Below are 15000 nucleotides of genomic sequence, written 5' to 3' on the forward strand. Positions count from 1 at the left end.
CACTGTTGAAGAAACTTTAGGTACAAGACGTTCATTGCCTACAGTGTTGCTATATTGTATTGCATGTGTATCTGACGAACAGCCTCGAATCTTGAGGAAGTGACTCAACCAAATTGTCTTCAACTTACAAAAGAGAAGGCCTGCGCACATCCAGCAAGGCACAGCATGCTGAACAAAAAAAGAAGATAATGAAGATAGGAAGATAATTCGCACAATGAGAAACTCCCTTCGGTAGTCTATCCTTCACCTTACGTGAAACTTTGAGCCACGTAGCTCTTCTACAGACATCCTGCCTAAAGAAAAGCTATAGGCCTATACAGCTCGAAACTTCACGTAAGGTGAAGAATAAACTCTGCCAAAGGCAATCTGCAAACATTGATCTTCCAAAACCTCTCAGTTTGTAGTAGGAAGTCTGAGCAGGCCAAATGAAAACTTTTTTATCAACAAAGCACAGCACAAGGTTGGAGGTGCAGGAGGGAGAGAGAGAGACTGAGAAAAAGAAAGGAGGGCAGACAGATTGTACCAGACGAGTTGGACTTTTGGTCAGAGGGGTGTTGCAGGAGGAGGGACTATACATGAAAGGCCATTGTTAACTGTTATCACACACACGCACGCACGCACGCACGCACGCACGCACACACACACACACACACACACACACACACACACACACACACACACACACACACACACACACACACACACACGTACTGTATACATGGGGTACGTGCACACACATAGGGATACACAAATACACATTCACAAACACACACAATATTAAAGGTGCAGTAAATTCTTTTCTTTTGTTAAAATAAGTGTGAAATAGCTTGTCTGTTAGTAATCATTGCTATAGTGTTTGTTCAGTAGGGATCTGTCTCTCCAGCTCTTCCATAAACAGAAAATGCATTTCCGTTCGGGGTCGATCAGTTTTATCCAGTCAGGGTAGAGAACTCATACAGGATAAGAAATTACTCATTTTTTAACTGAAATACCACAATGTAAAAGTGACGTTTTTTAAATAAGTACTCTCTCCTCCTGATTGGATGAAATTAGCAATAGCAACCCAACTGAAAAAGTATTTTGTGTTTATTAGAGAGCTGGAGCGACGGGGACACCACTGCTACTGAAAAAAACACTCTAAGCAATGATTCAGAATATAGAGCTTTAGCCTTTTTCTTTTGGCCACGGTACAATTGCACCTTTGTACACTTGTATAACAGTGCAAGAACAAAGAGTGGTGAGTCAGTGCCCCCACACACATACACACCATTATCACAGTGGGCCACGAGGAAAATCAACGACCGACTTAATGACATGAGATAAAACGTATCGATGTGAAGACAGACAGGACACCGTCTCGTCATTGTCTGTCCTGTGTCTTTGATCTATACTCCAGTTTTTGTGAACAAAACACCTTTCAAAAATAGTGAGAAAAGCACGCAGATCTGCACGTTTTTAAATAGGGCACCAGGGATTCATTCATAATGTAATTTTGTATGTTTGGATCGCAGGGAGACTCCAAATTTCCCTTTTGAGTCTCAAACTGGAAACGTTTGGGAACACAAAAAAGTATATATATATACACACATGTAAGCACAAGCTTATAGCCTGCACATGCGCACGCACGCACGCACGCACGCACGCACGCAGCAACGCACACACAGAGTCCCTCGGTTCTACCCATCAACAGGTCAGTTCTGGACAAAGGTAATCAGGAGGAGATGAGCTGAGCTACCAAGGTCAATATTGGTCCATTATGGTGCTGTATCAAAACCTTTCAACATGTCGAGCCTGTGTGCATGTGTGTGTGTGTGAGAGAGAGAGAGAGAGAGAGAGAGAGAGAGAGAGAGAGAGAGAGAGAGAGAGAGATAGAGAGATAGAGAGAGAGAGAGATGGGTGGGTGAGGGGGGGGGGGGGGGGAATAGGCAGGGGCAGAAACAGATTGAGCAAGAGAAACAGTTGTTAGGACAGTTAATAATCACACAATAATCACATGGGTATAACATAACTTTTAATATGAAAACAATTCAAATACCTGAGCAACAATTAAATATCTGTTGTATTCAATATACAATGCAACTCTTCAAGGTAAAAAAGAAAAAATATATATTTCCTCTTCACAAATCCTTTAAAAAGTACCTGGAGGCTGTGCAGTGATAAAAAAACAACCAACTAATGCCATTGGAAGAGGAGAACTTTACCGTCAGCCTTCTGTTGTAACGCTTAAGAGTGTCTTCCAGGTCACAGTGGGAGGTCACGGGGGTCAGGGCTGTTTCCAAACCAGCTCCCACGACTGGTGGAAAGACACGGCGGGGGTCGTGTCTTGGTTCGAGTCACTGCCGCCGCTGGGGCTCGTTACGTGTGCGTTGGGATTGTTGACGGCGCCGTAGGTCACCATGGTGTGGTCGTTGCCAACGGCGATGTTGCCGTGGGATAGAGAGTTGGCAGTGGTCTTGGAGTGGGAGCTCTGAACACTGTGTGATATGCAGCCGTTGCTGCCGCCGTTGTCTGACGTTAAGGCCGAGGCGGGGTAGGCCGACACAGAGGCCTGGGGCTGGAGTAGACTGCCGGCCAGGTTCGGGGGGTAGTTTTGGGACATGAGGGCCAGGCGCTGGGTGAGAAGCTGATGCTGCAGCCTCCTCTCGCTCCAGTCCTCCTGAGGCTGGCGGTGGATCTTCATGTGAGCATTACGGGACTTGATCTTATAGAACATTCTAGAGAGAGAGAGAGAGAGACACACACAGACAGACAGACAGACAGACAGACAGACAGACAGACAGACAGACAGACAGACAGACAGACAGACAGACAGACAGACAGACAGACAGATAGACAGACAGACAGACAGAGAAAGACAGACAGAGAAAGACAGATAAACAAAACTTGGAATGGTAACAGGGAGGATGACAGTGGTGGAAAAAGTACTCATGTTTTTTACTTAAGTAAAAGTATCAATACTGCAATGTAGACATACTCATTACATTACAAGTAAAAGTCCGGAATTCAAAATTGACTTGACTAAAAGTACAAAAGTATTGGTATCAAAATGTATTTAAAGTACCAAAAGTACAAGTAGTCTTTATGCAGAATGTACAATTTCACAAGTTTTCAAATGAATAAAAATCTTTTACAAATAGCAGATCTGCAAGCTCACAATGTGTCGCATTGTGAGCTTGTAGATCGGCTATTTTCAAATGGCCTAAATATAGGCTATAAAGGCTGAAGCTTTCAAATAACTGTAGTGGAGTAAAAGTACAATATTTGCCTGTACTTTGTTACTTTACACCACTGGAGGATGGAGGATGGAAGCAAAGACATTCAAAATGCCAACCATCTGTTGAGCTAAAGCCACAACCGCCCACGGTGGTTCATCCCATCTCATTGGTTGTACTCACTTGCCACACAGTTTACAGGGGAAGAAGCTGGCCAATAAGGGTGGAGGAACCACCCCCTCCAGTCCAAGCTGGTTGTTCATTGGTTGAGGGAAGGGTGCCACCTGTAAAAGACACAGCGCCAACTGCAATCATTCATTGAGTGACACAATGAAGTGCAATAAAACTACTTCAAATTACCATTCAATCCCCCCCAAAAAAAACGTCCAACATGTAGAAAACGTACACAACCACGTAATCCACCAAATTCTATTTTAATTTCTCTGTGAGTCCCACTGTCTGTGTGCGTGAGTGTGTACGAAGAGACAGAAGTGAGGATCTAACAATTGACCCAATGGTGGTTTGATTATATAGTTGACACACAAATCCGGGGGACATAGAGGAACCCCTGTATGTATGTCTTCAAGTGCATGTGCACACGACACGTGCATACTTTTATTTCTCAATTTCCCCTGCAATAGTCACTATGAGTATTCCTTTGGGCTTAGGGTTAATATTAGATTTAAATTCAAGGTAGGCTTGGGGCTACAGAATCAAAGTACTGGAGTAAGCCATCGAATCGAAACAGTACCAATGTGTGTGTGTGTGTGTGTGTGTGCGTGCGTGCGTGCGCGCGTGTGTGTGTGTGTGTGTGTGTGCGTGCCACGGCCCAGCTGCTACACAGCTGTCTGTGCTAGCCTGATCAAAAACATGACTCGACAGCATGACATGTCAAACTTTAATGTATGTGGTTGTGTGTTTCTCTTTATGTGTGCATGACATCTGCCCCTATAGTGTGTGTGTGTGTGTGTGTGTGTGTGTGTGTGTGTGTGTGTGTGTGTGTGTGTGTGTGTGTGTGTGTGTGTGTGTGTGTGTGTGTGTGCACGCGCGTGCGTGCGTACGTGCATGTGTGTATGTGTGCGTGTTGGGCTTGTCCCACAGGAGACATCATGGGAAACAACCCGATACTAAAAAGTCGAGACAAAATGACAGACAGAGACAGAAAGGTCAGACATGTCAGAAAGAGGAAAGATATACTGGGTAGAGACAACGAGACAAGTGAAATAAAAGGGAGATAAATATTGATAATCGCCAGGGTACTTGTCGTTTATATCCATGTCGTATCCAACCAAGGGCAATGTTCACCTATTATGACATGACCATTATATGGACACAAGGTTTCATGTAGTTAAGCAGTGCCAGTTCAACACGTGGTGGCACACTATAGCTGCGTGATAGATAGTGATATCGGATAGATATAGATATAAGGTGCTAATACAAATAAATAATGACTGACGAGTCATGAAAGAGGCTTCAATTGTCCAGGTATTATGTCTGTGTGTATATATGAGAGTTATACAGAGGAAAATAGAGAAACAGAGAGAGAAATGAGAAAACAGGAATGGACAGAAAACAAGAGTCATGTTGGTTCCAACGTGGTCTCTGTACTAAGATACTTTGAAGTTTCAACTTGAGGTCCCTGTGAGACAGACACTTCCGCGTGATTTGGGAACCAACCAGAGCTTTGGGCAAACCACGCCCCCGGAGCTCTCTGTTGGGTAAAGCGAGCTTGCTTTAACATTAAGAGAGAGAGAGCGCACCACCACTGTTTAAAAAAAGAACAAGCGAGCTGAGTTGATATTTAAGATATGTTTGGAGTGGAGTGAGGAGATATTTACGGCTGCAGGAGCATATCTCACGTGACTGAGAACGATACATACCGCAAACTACACAGGAAAATAGGGCATGCATTATTTTATAATCTAATACTATAGATTGATATTTCGCGATATGTGTGGAGTGGAATGAAGAGATTTTAGGCTGCAGAACAGCTCTGTTAACCCCCGCATCCCACTGCACAAATGCACAAGTAGTAGTTGTTTTTAAAAGTGTCCTGACGACCTGGCATAACATACAGCCAGGCCCACCTATATACACTATGCTCTAATTATAAAATAATGCATAATTATGTTACTATAGACCCCTTAACAGACGACGTCACACTGATAAGAACCAGTATGCGCGCGCAGGCCGGCACCAAATGAAACCCATTCTGTCAGGTCTCGCTAGGAAGCGCCTCACAAGCCAACACACAAGAGGAGGTTGAATGTACTAAAACCAGCGCACCCCGAAACAATATGTTGGGAATTGATTGCATGAAAAAATCACCTGTGCGTCCACTCTCAATGTTGGTAAACAAATATTTGGTCTATACCACCTCCGGGGGCGTGGTTTGCCCAAAGCTCTGGTTGGTTCCCAAATCACGCGACACTTCAGCACCCTTCAGGTTGTTTCTTCTTACCCTCGCCTGTTGCTCCATCCCTTCTCCATTTTTTTCCTCCTCCTCCTTCCGTTTCCTCTGCTTGTCGAGAAGTTTTTTATGCAGGAAGTAGAACTCAACGCACTGACGTACACTCTTTGTCCTCACCTGTAACGCACAAGCACACGCATGTGCACGCGTGTGCGCGCACACACACACACACACACGCGCGCGCACACGCACACGCACACACACACACACACACACACACACACACACACACACACACACACACACACACACACACACACGCACACAATTTAATCAAAGCACAATGTGTGCACGTAAGACAAGTGTTTTTTTTATGTATAATCTAGACAGGGGGAAAAGCTAATGGTTGGAAAGATTCCAGGGCTCTGGGCTGACAGTGGGCTCTCGGAGATCCTATGGCTTATAAATATTATAGATTAATGTGTAAGTTGGCACATTGTTGATGTGTACAGTAATTTAACACCTTGTTGCTTCCCTGCACCCAGAGGCCTGGATGGAAGATGTAGTCCTGACATGTGTAGTGCCATCTAGTGGTATGCTGAAGTGCTGCTGGTACCCAGGTTTTTGGTCGACCATGATGCCAGAAAACAATTAACTTACACTAGGTTGTGTATGAATTCATATTCCACAAATGTTCAACTTTTGAGTCTCAATGGTTGAAATTGGAACGCTTATCTCATATCTCATACGTATCTCATGGGCGTATTTGATGATATTTATATACAGACATATATTTGTAACTTGCTATGGTTGTGACGAATCACTATCATGAAATGTCAGTGTTCAGTTCAGTTCAGTTCAGTTCAGTTCAGTTCAGTTCAGTTCAGTTCAGTTCAGTTCAGTTCAGTTCATAAATAGCACAAAGTACATTTCGTTAATCGCCTATAACTTATTTAGTTATTATAATTATTACATAATAATTTAAATGATGACATGTTCTGTTAATTGCATATAGCAATATCCCTGCATGAGGATGTGAGGATAGGTAATACCGTGTTCTGTATGAGAGAGAAGTCTTTGCCGTAACACAAAAGGGCAGTGCTGAAGAAATCCTTCTCACTGTCTGTCCAAAGGTCACTACCTAGACAGTGAGACAAAAAAAGGAGAGCATTTAAGAGGGAGGAGAGGTAGACATTAAGGATTTGAAAGAGAAAGAAAGCCAAAGATGGGAGGAAAGGGAAAACAGGAACATTTTAAAGTAACAATCCCGAACTGTAACACTTGCTATGCATCCCATGTCTATATAATGCATTATAAACATACTTATAATGCATTATAATCTGCTTATAACACTGTGTAATTATAGTTATAAGAACTCATAAATACTGCTTTATGACAACAATCATAGCAAATTATAAAGCATTCTATAATTACTGATCCATTCCAACTGCAATGTACACTGCATATACTGGACTGCCAGCCTGATATAAGGGTAGGTTGTGGGAACTATAGCTAAAAAATATAGTACAGCATTGTTGCTTGCAGTGTAACATCTGGGCGTATCTGTGAAATTAAAATAAACCAGCCAAATTTAAACATGGAAAGTCACCCACAGCCATCTTGGGCTCCCGTGCAGAACAAGTTATGTCAACAGCGTCTTCTAAATCAGGCAGAACAAAAACATACACTATACCTCCCGTCGTGCCCAAAGTGTGTGAAAAAGTACATAAGTGAAATGCCAAAATGTGGACATGTTCCTGTAAACGAATTTGCAATCTCTGACCATCACCTGAGAGACAACAGAGAGAGAGCATACTTTTTGAACTGTGTAGATAATTGCTACAGTAATTACACCTGTGTGGCTTGAGTGTGCTCTGCTGTTGTTCATGTTGGAAAAGAAACAGGTCTGACTCGTCTTGGCTTGAATTCTATGGGGACAACTCCCACCATGTAAGAAGTCATTGGGAACAGAGAGAGCTCTGTGTACCTGCTCTCTTGCAGACCAACACGGCCTCAAATACTGAGGGAGTCAGCAACAGATACAGAGAAGAGAGAGAGAAGGAGGGAGGGCCAAACAGAGAGATTGAAAGAGAGACAAAGACAGGGAGAAATAGAATGAATGCTACTAGCCAAAGCTAGACACATACTGTACAGAATTACTTGGAATACAATGCCTACCATTGTATGTAACTTACAGTGGGAAAGGTATTATTTGCCTTGCTGGTACAAATAATGACATTCACTCCCCTTACAAGATGACTAAAAACATGCATTTTTGTTACCTTATTCTATTCAACACACTTGTATTGTATGTGTCAGTTGTATGACTTTAAGCCCTCCTTTTCTTTCATTTTGACCGGTTTCATTGCTTCTATACGTTTAATCAACAACAGACATTTAGCCCTGGACGGAGTGGACACATGTCATTCAGACCAAATCAGATCTGTCCAGAGAGCAACCCAGAAGAAGAAACCAGGTACTATAATTGCCATAGTTGAAATTCAACCTAAAAAAAGCAGGAGCCTTATGTAAAGATAAGCAGCTGTTGGGTGAGAGCAAGGGAATGACAAGCAAACATACTGTGATTTTTATGATCCTTGCTCATTGTCACCAGATTGTACATTGATGCTCTGCTCTAGCTGTAGGCGCTGTCTGCTTCAGACAAGCAGAGCAACTGCAGCAACACTGTAATGATGCTGCCAGATGGCGAATAAAATACATGAAATACTACGTCTACTTAGCAAATGCATAACTAGGCTACAGTCTGCATAACAATGCAAACAGTTTTGTTAAATCTCGTGTCATCTATCAATAGCTAAATCTAAGAATGTGAAATCAATCAATCAATCAATCAATCAATCAATCAATCAATCAATCAATCAATCAATCAGCACCATGGACACTGGTTATTCCCCTATTTCCGAAAGCACTGGGGTCGTCAAAGCTTTTCAACACCTCGTTCAGGTCCAACTCATCAGTCAACTGCTTGCGTATGTGAAGGAAAAGGTATTTAACCATTATCGGTTGTTTGTGATTGGATTAAAAGGTTGGCCGCAAACAACAGAGAGGTTTCGCCTGGCTTAGACGTCAGTGTGTGCATGGTGGATGGGGATCCTGATGCTCCCGTAATTATGCTGCACATGTCCCATGCTCCTGCACAGAGGTTAATCTGCTTGATAAACCTTTTTGGGCTGAGACAATTATGTCATTATCAAATGAGCACCTCCCATTACAGACGTTCTGGTGAATTAGGCCTACGACAGCTTCAGAAAGGCTCAGATGTAAAATCAGCCACCCCAGAACCACCCTCGAACATAATGAACTAATCACACGTCCTTGCTCTCCGTTCCCTTTACCCTGTTTGTCTACAATGAGCACACATATAAACCAGAAAAAATACTTATAAATAAATCATCTTTAGAAAACACTCACAGTAGAGTGCATACCTCAGCCAACACTATGCAATTGTCAAGATATTCCATTTCCACCTTCAATATGAATGAGTAATTTGGACCTTGACTGTGACCTTGACCTTTGATCTTTTTGAAGTCAGAAGAAGAAAAGAAGCCATCTCTTTGGGGCAGCCTACTCACCATTCCTACCAAATTCTGTGACAATCCACCATGGTGTTTGCAGACAGAGACACAATGTGTACATTATGACATCATTTTGATAGCACAGTGTGACATCACAGACTGACTGCAAATCAAATTGTGAACAAATGCAACGCATCAAACCTCATCTCTCTCGAGTCTCTTCATTCCTGAGCTATAACCGATTATGGCATTTTGACCTTGACTGTGAGTTATTACAAACAGCTAAAACAGACAAAAATAATGAGGCGAAAACATAACCTCTGTCTGGAGCTAAAGAGCACTGATAAGATCTACTCCACTACAGAATGACATTGAATGTTCAAACATTACCAGAATAGTGATAGTCCTCTGTGTGTGCGGGCTGAGAGAAGAGGAGCATCTCCAACGTAGCCTGCAAGACAGACAGATAAAAGCAGAGAGTGAGTGAGTGAGTGAGTGAGTGAGTGAGTGAGTGAGTGAGTGAGTGAGTGAGTATGTGAGCATGAAAGTCAGAATAAATCATAGATATATAAATGCATATTTAATGTAGATGTATAAAAAAAAGATGCATCATTGCCATATTTCATTTAATATTAAAAACACCTTATCTTACACAGATAATAACAACAGTAGCCTAATGGTTAAACGAGTTTTAGTCACAGGTGTTATAAAGCATTGGTTCTCAAAGTGGGGTCTGGGGACCCCCAGGGGTCCTTGGGGGGGTAGCAGGGGGTCGGCAGCTAAATTAGTTGATATAGCGTCACAATCATTTTAACCACTTTAACCATATTTTATACAGCACTCGAGATGGGGGTCCGCAGCCAAATACATATCATTTTGGGGGTCCTTGACATGAAAAAGTTTGAGAACCACTGCTGTAAAGCATATATGTCTTGTAGTGGAGGTATGGCAAGCTGCACTACATAATATGGTCGTGGTGTTGGCCCAGAGGCCAATGAGGCGTCTATGTATTAATGTCCATGGAATAGATGAGTTACCATTGTGTCTCCCTGACAGTAGTGTAGACAGTGCAGAGCCAGCTCCATGTTACTGCCCCCTCCTGGTAGGCAGCTAGAACTACACATTGACAACAGGCTCTCCACTACACACGCACGCACACGCACGCACGCACGCACGCACGCACGCACGCACGCACGCACGCACGCACGCACGCACGCACGCACGCACGCACACACACACACACACACACACACACACACACACACACACACACACACACACACAATAATTCATGAAATGTTTTATGTTGAATAATTCATGGAACATTTCTCAGCACAATATAAATCTTATCATTACTATGCAATCCGCTTATGTGTTCCATGCTTTTCTATTAGATGTATTTGAGTATATTCTAAGTATTTTCACCTTGAAGTTGTGAGTTGTTACCCTGCTCCCACGGTTTCCACAGCAACTGTTCCCCGGGCGACTCCTCGTTTGGTGACCGGGCCCGTGACTCCTCCCACTTCAGGACATGTGGAGGAAGGTCTGCCTGAAAGTCAGGACCCACGTTGATGCACCTGAGAGAGAGAGAGAGAGACAGAGAGAGAGACAGAGAGAGAGAGAGAGAGAGAGAGAGAGAGAGAGAGAGAGAGAGTTCTTAAATCACTTTATTAAAACCTTTTTTTCCACGGGTTAGACCTGTCAAATCATAGCTTTAGACTACACAGCCATAAGACTGCACAGAAACAAAAAAAGGATGAACAACTAAAACAACACCACAAGCACCACAAACAAGAACATAAGACTACACCCACCAACAGTGTGACTACACACACTGGGGTGGCAGTGGCTCAGGAGGTAGAGCGGCCAGTTCGATCCCGAGTTAGTGTCGAAGTGTGCTTGAGCAAGATACTGAACCCCTAACTAATTGCTCCCGATGAGCAGGTTGGTGCCTTGCATGGTTTCCTCTGTTGTCTGTGTGTGAATGTGTGGGTGAATGTAATGCACAATCATTGTAAAGCCCAAGACGCTATATAAATGCACCATTTACCATTTACAACAAACATACAGTAGGGTTAACATCATAAAAATGTACTGTAGGACATCTGGTCAGACCGAATTTCCTTTTTAGGATATATAAGCTGTCTGATGTGTTTGATATTTACACATTGCATGCCAATCGCATAGATCTACGCGAACCTAAATAAAGCCGCAGCGTGCCAATCGCGTAGCCTACACAAAGTGGTCTTTTTTTTTTTCTCTCTCGCAATGACACATTTCATGTAGCACTCTCTCGCAGTGACACATTTCATGTAGCACTCTCTCGCAGTGACACATTTCATGTAGCACTCTCTCGCAGTGACACATTTCATTGTAGCACACCCGGATACGGAAATGAAGATTTTCATTCCCATCTGCTGCCGCTCTAAAGCTTCCGCTAAAACGTCATTATCTCGGTGTTGTTTTTCTCCACACTGAACGCTGTTTGATTTAGAAACTGCTACTACTGCAAAATGGATGGCATGGAATGTGTTAATGTTTGAGAATATCACAATTAAACACATTTTTCTTTTTTCACACTGGTATCTGTATTTGGGGCAAACTTTCAAAATAATTTCATTGTTGTTTTTTATGTTCCAAGAATAGCGAAAAAATAATAATCTACAAGCTCATGCGTCTGATGCTTTGTGAGTTTAGAGCAGATATTTTGTCGCTTGATGATGTACATCTTATGTGGTTAAGCAAAAATCCCCCAGTTTTTTCTTCTCTTTTGACCTTTGAATTTATCAAATGTTTTGTCATGACTATACTCACGGTAAGAGTTCACACCCCTGCCCTTCCTCTCCGCTGCTTGCTGTCTGTTCTTCTTTAACATGGAATGATGAAAGGGAGGCGTAGAGGCCTGTGCCTCTGCGCTTTGGGTTGAGGATCGGACGTGGGATGTAGTGGGCCTTCCTGAAGCCCCTGCTGGAGTGAAGCATACTGGGAAATGTAGTTCCAGTGTAGATCTGCAGGATCGCATTCTGTCAGAAGATGGCAAACAGGTTAGATTCAGACAGCTCTGTCACTTGAGACTAGGTTTATTTTTTTTCCTAAGCCAGATTCAGTGTTGCCCACCGAATCTGGTGATTTTGACTGCTCCTTCACCAGCTGATTTATCTGACCTATCAGATTTAGAGGACTTGGAGAATTTTTAACCAATTTAGGAAGTTTTTAACCTTTTTCTATTTTTCAGTTTTTCTGTTCTGTTAATAAATATCATTTTGGAGGACTCAAACTTCCTACATTGCAATGCTTTATTAACAGAAAGAAAAAACAAACCAAAATGGAAAAAAGGTAAAAACAAATTCTACAAGCTGTAGAGCTTGTAGAACGGAGGACTGTGGTGATTTAGATTTTCTTTTTTTCAGTGTCTGATACTAGCTCTAGAGGGAACTCACTAACGCTCTGAACCAGAGCTAGTCTGATACCAACACGCAATTAACACCACATTTCCTTCAAGAACTGCATTGGGAACCAAATTAATTTGCCTGCAAAGATTTTGATGTGCTGAGGCAATTAGAATTATTTTTAGATGAGGACATTAGAGACACAGGAAACTGAGATCAGAGAGAGGGGGGAAGGCCCTACCACACAATTCTGAAGCCGGAATCGAACCGCTCATCTACTGGTGTGCTTTTATTTTATTTATTTATTTATTTATTTTATATACAATTCAGTTTGCTCAAACTGTGTCTCCAGCTAAAAAGGAAAAAAAAAGCCAGTGCCAAACATAACATTCAGCAAATTTGTTTAATTGCAATCCATGCAACTAACGTTGTTATTTTTGCTGCCTAACATCTTGCATATACCTTTGGATGTGATTGGCCGAGAGATCCATTCTGCACTTCATGAGATGCCATATAAGGAGTGACCCTCTTCCCTGCCTCATAACGTCGACCGGAGAGGTGAGACAGGTTTTGGGAAGCGTTGAGGGATGGACGGCTTGATGAAGGCGAGGATGAGGAGGTGACAAATGGTGCCTCTGGGGTCTGAGGGCTGTTGTGATTGGCTGAGAGAAGAAAAATGAAAGAAGACATAAACGCGAGGCAATCTCGGGATCCACAGGGGAGCGGGCCGCCAGCCTGTGATGTCAGTCACAGTGGTTCTCAAACTTTTTCATGTCAAGGACCCCCAAAATGATATGTATTTGGCTACGGACCCCCATCTAAAAATATTTGATGCCAGGGATTTAAAAAAAATAGCAGATCTACAAGCTCATAGCGCGGCACTCGGTGTCGAGCTATGAGCTTGTATATCTGCTATTTTTTAATAGCCAAAGTATGAAATATGGTTAAAGTGGTTAAAATGATTGTGACACTATATTATTATTCTTTGCTGGGGACCCCCTGGTACCCACCCAAGGACCCCTGGGGGTCCCCGGACCCCACTTTGAGAAGCAATGGTCTATGACGTCGTATGACCCAAGTTAATTTCCATTAAACATTTTCAAAAAGTATATTTTTTTGGCCTACTGGCAGTGTTGTAGCAATTGTGCTGATGCGGGATTAGCTATGGACACACAGACAGACGCATGCATGCAGACACACAGACCGACCCTCTGACAGACACATAGACTCCTGCAGAGCCAAAGCCGTACAAAGAATAATAAAATCCATGCTACGTACAATATTCATGATGTCACTGTGAACAATGCTGTTGGAAAATCAAGGCAAGAGACCTACTATACAAGACCTATGTCAGGCAACTTACATTAATACTGTCTGTACAGGTCTGTCTATTTTGCTGATTCAGACATATTACTGAACCCAGTACAATTCAACGCATGTTTATTTGTATAGCCACCACCACAGTCTCAAAGGGCCCTACAGGTCCACGTATAAAAATGACAACCCCTATCCACAAAAGCCCCTCAATTGTGCAAGAAAAAAACGCCCAAGAAAAAGACCTTGACCGGAAAATAAAAGGATGAAAGCTTGGGAAGGATCACCCCTTCCAGGACAGACAGGTGTGCAATAGGTACAAAGTTGGCAATATTCAAAGGCAAGACAAACAAAATAACAAGACTACAGTATTATTGGTTAATCACACACATGCATGTGTGCACGCACGCACGCACGCACGCACGCACGCACGCACGCACGCACACCCACCCACCCACCCACACGGACACGGACACACAGACACACAGACACACACAGACACACACAAATAGCCTTGCCTGTCGGGTTGCCATATTCACCGAAATGGGAAGATCTCAGGTGGCCCTCAACAATGCTCTTAGAATCTCCTGTCTGCTGTGGCAAGCAGTGAGACTGCAGCGGAAGGTTCCATATCATTGAAGAGGGGTGGACAGACGGCAGGGACTGTACATGTGGGGGGAAAAACTGGAGCGTACCAAGTGGATCTAACCCCTTCAGCGCTGAGTGTCCGACTCCCCCAAATGAGTCCATTTTGGAAGGGGAGAGGGAGAGAGGAGGCAGTGGTGTGGGAGGGGGGCTAAGAACTGAGGGCATATGGTGCGAGGTAGGGGGAGGAGAAGACAGGGAAGGGAGAGAAGGAGAGCTTGAGGGAGGATGGTGTGAGTTGGGCAGCGTGTCAAAAACACAGCTGGCGTGGCTTGATTTGATCAGTCCAGGACCTTCTCCCGTTCCCGGCCAAAACCTCCACATTTGGCCCATAGGATTGCTGATCAAGGGGAATCCTCTTTTCCGTTGGGAGAGAAACGCCTCAGAAAACGAGTCCAGCTTCTGAGTGTGCGGTTGACACACCGCAGAGGCCGCGGATGTCTGAGAGTTCACGCCACCTCTCCATCTGTCGCCCCCAGGCTCCGGGGCCTGAC

General features: G+C 43.4%; 1 protein-coding gene across 1 annotated transcript in view; it reads right to left on the reverse strand.

Moving 5' to 3' along the window:
- Positions 1 to 1989: 1989 nt before the first annotated feature.
- LOC311034436 (uncharacterized protein) overlaps positions 1990 to 15000 on the reverse strand; it is a 26202-nt gene continuing 13191 nt past the window's right edge. The window contains exons 4-13 of the mRNA XM_084042316.1: positions 14380 to 15000; positions 13010 to 13209; positions 11973 to 12181; positions 10584 to 10735; positions 10196 to 10299; positions 9549 to 9609; positions 6675 to 6763; positions 5674 to 5799; positions 3396 to 3496; positions 1990 to 2714 (exon numbers count right to left, since the gene is read on the reverse strand). The exon at positions 14380 to 15000 is cut by the window's right edge and continues 731 nt beyond it. Of these exons, the coding sequence (XP_083898442.1) occupies positions 2264 to 2714; positions 3396 to 3496; positions 5674 to 5799; positions 6675 to 6763; positions 9549 to 9609; positions 10196 to 10299; positions 10584 to 10735; positions 11973 to 12181; positions 13010 to 13209; positions 14380 to 15000 (2114 nt within the window). The 3' untranslated portion in view covers positions 1990 to 2263. The remainder of the gene's footprint in view (positions 2715 to 3395; positions 3497 to 5673; positions 5800 to 6674; positions 6764 to 9548; positions 9610 to 10195; positions 10300 to 10583; positions 10736 to 11972; positions 12182 to 13009; positions 13210 to 14379) is intronic.

The sequence above is a fragment of the Gymnoscopelus microlampas genome, assembly GCF_963454915.1.
Source record: "Gymnoscopelus microlampas genome assembly, chromosome: 19".
NCBI lineage: Eukaryota > Metazoa > Chordata > Actinopteri > Myctophiformes > Myctophidae > Gymnoscopelus > Gymnoscopelus microlampas.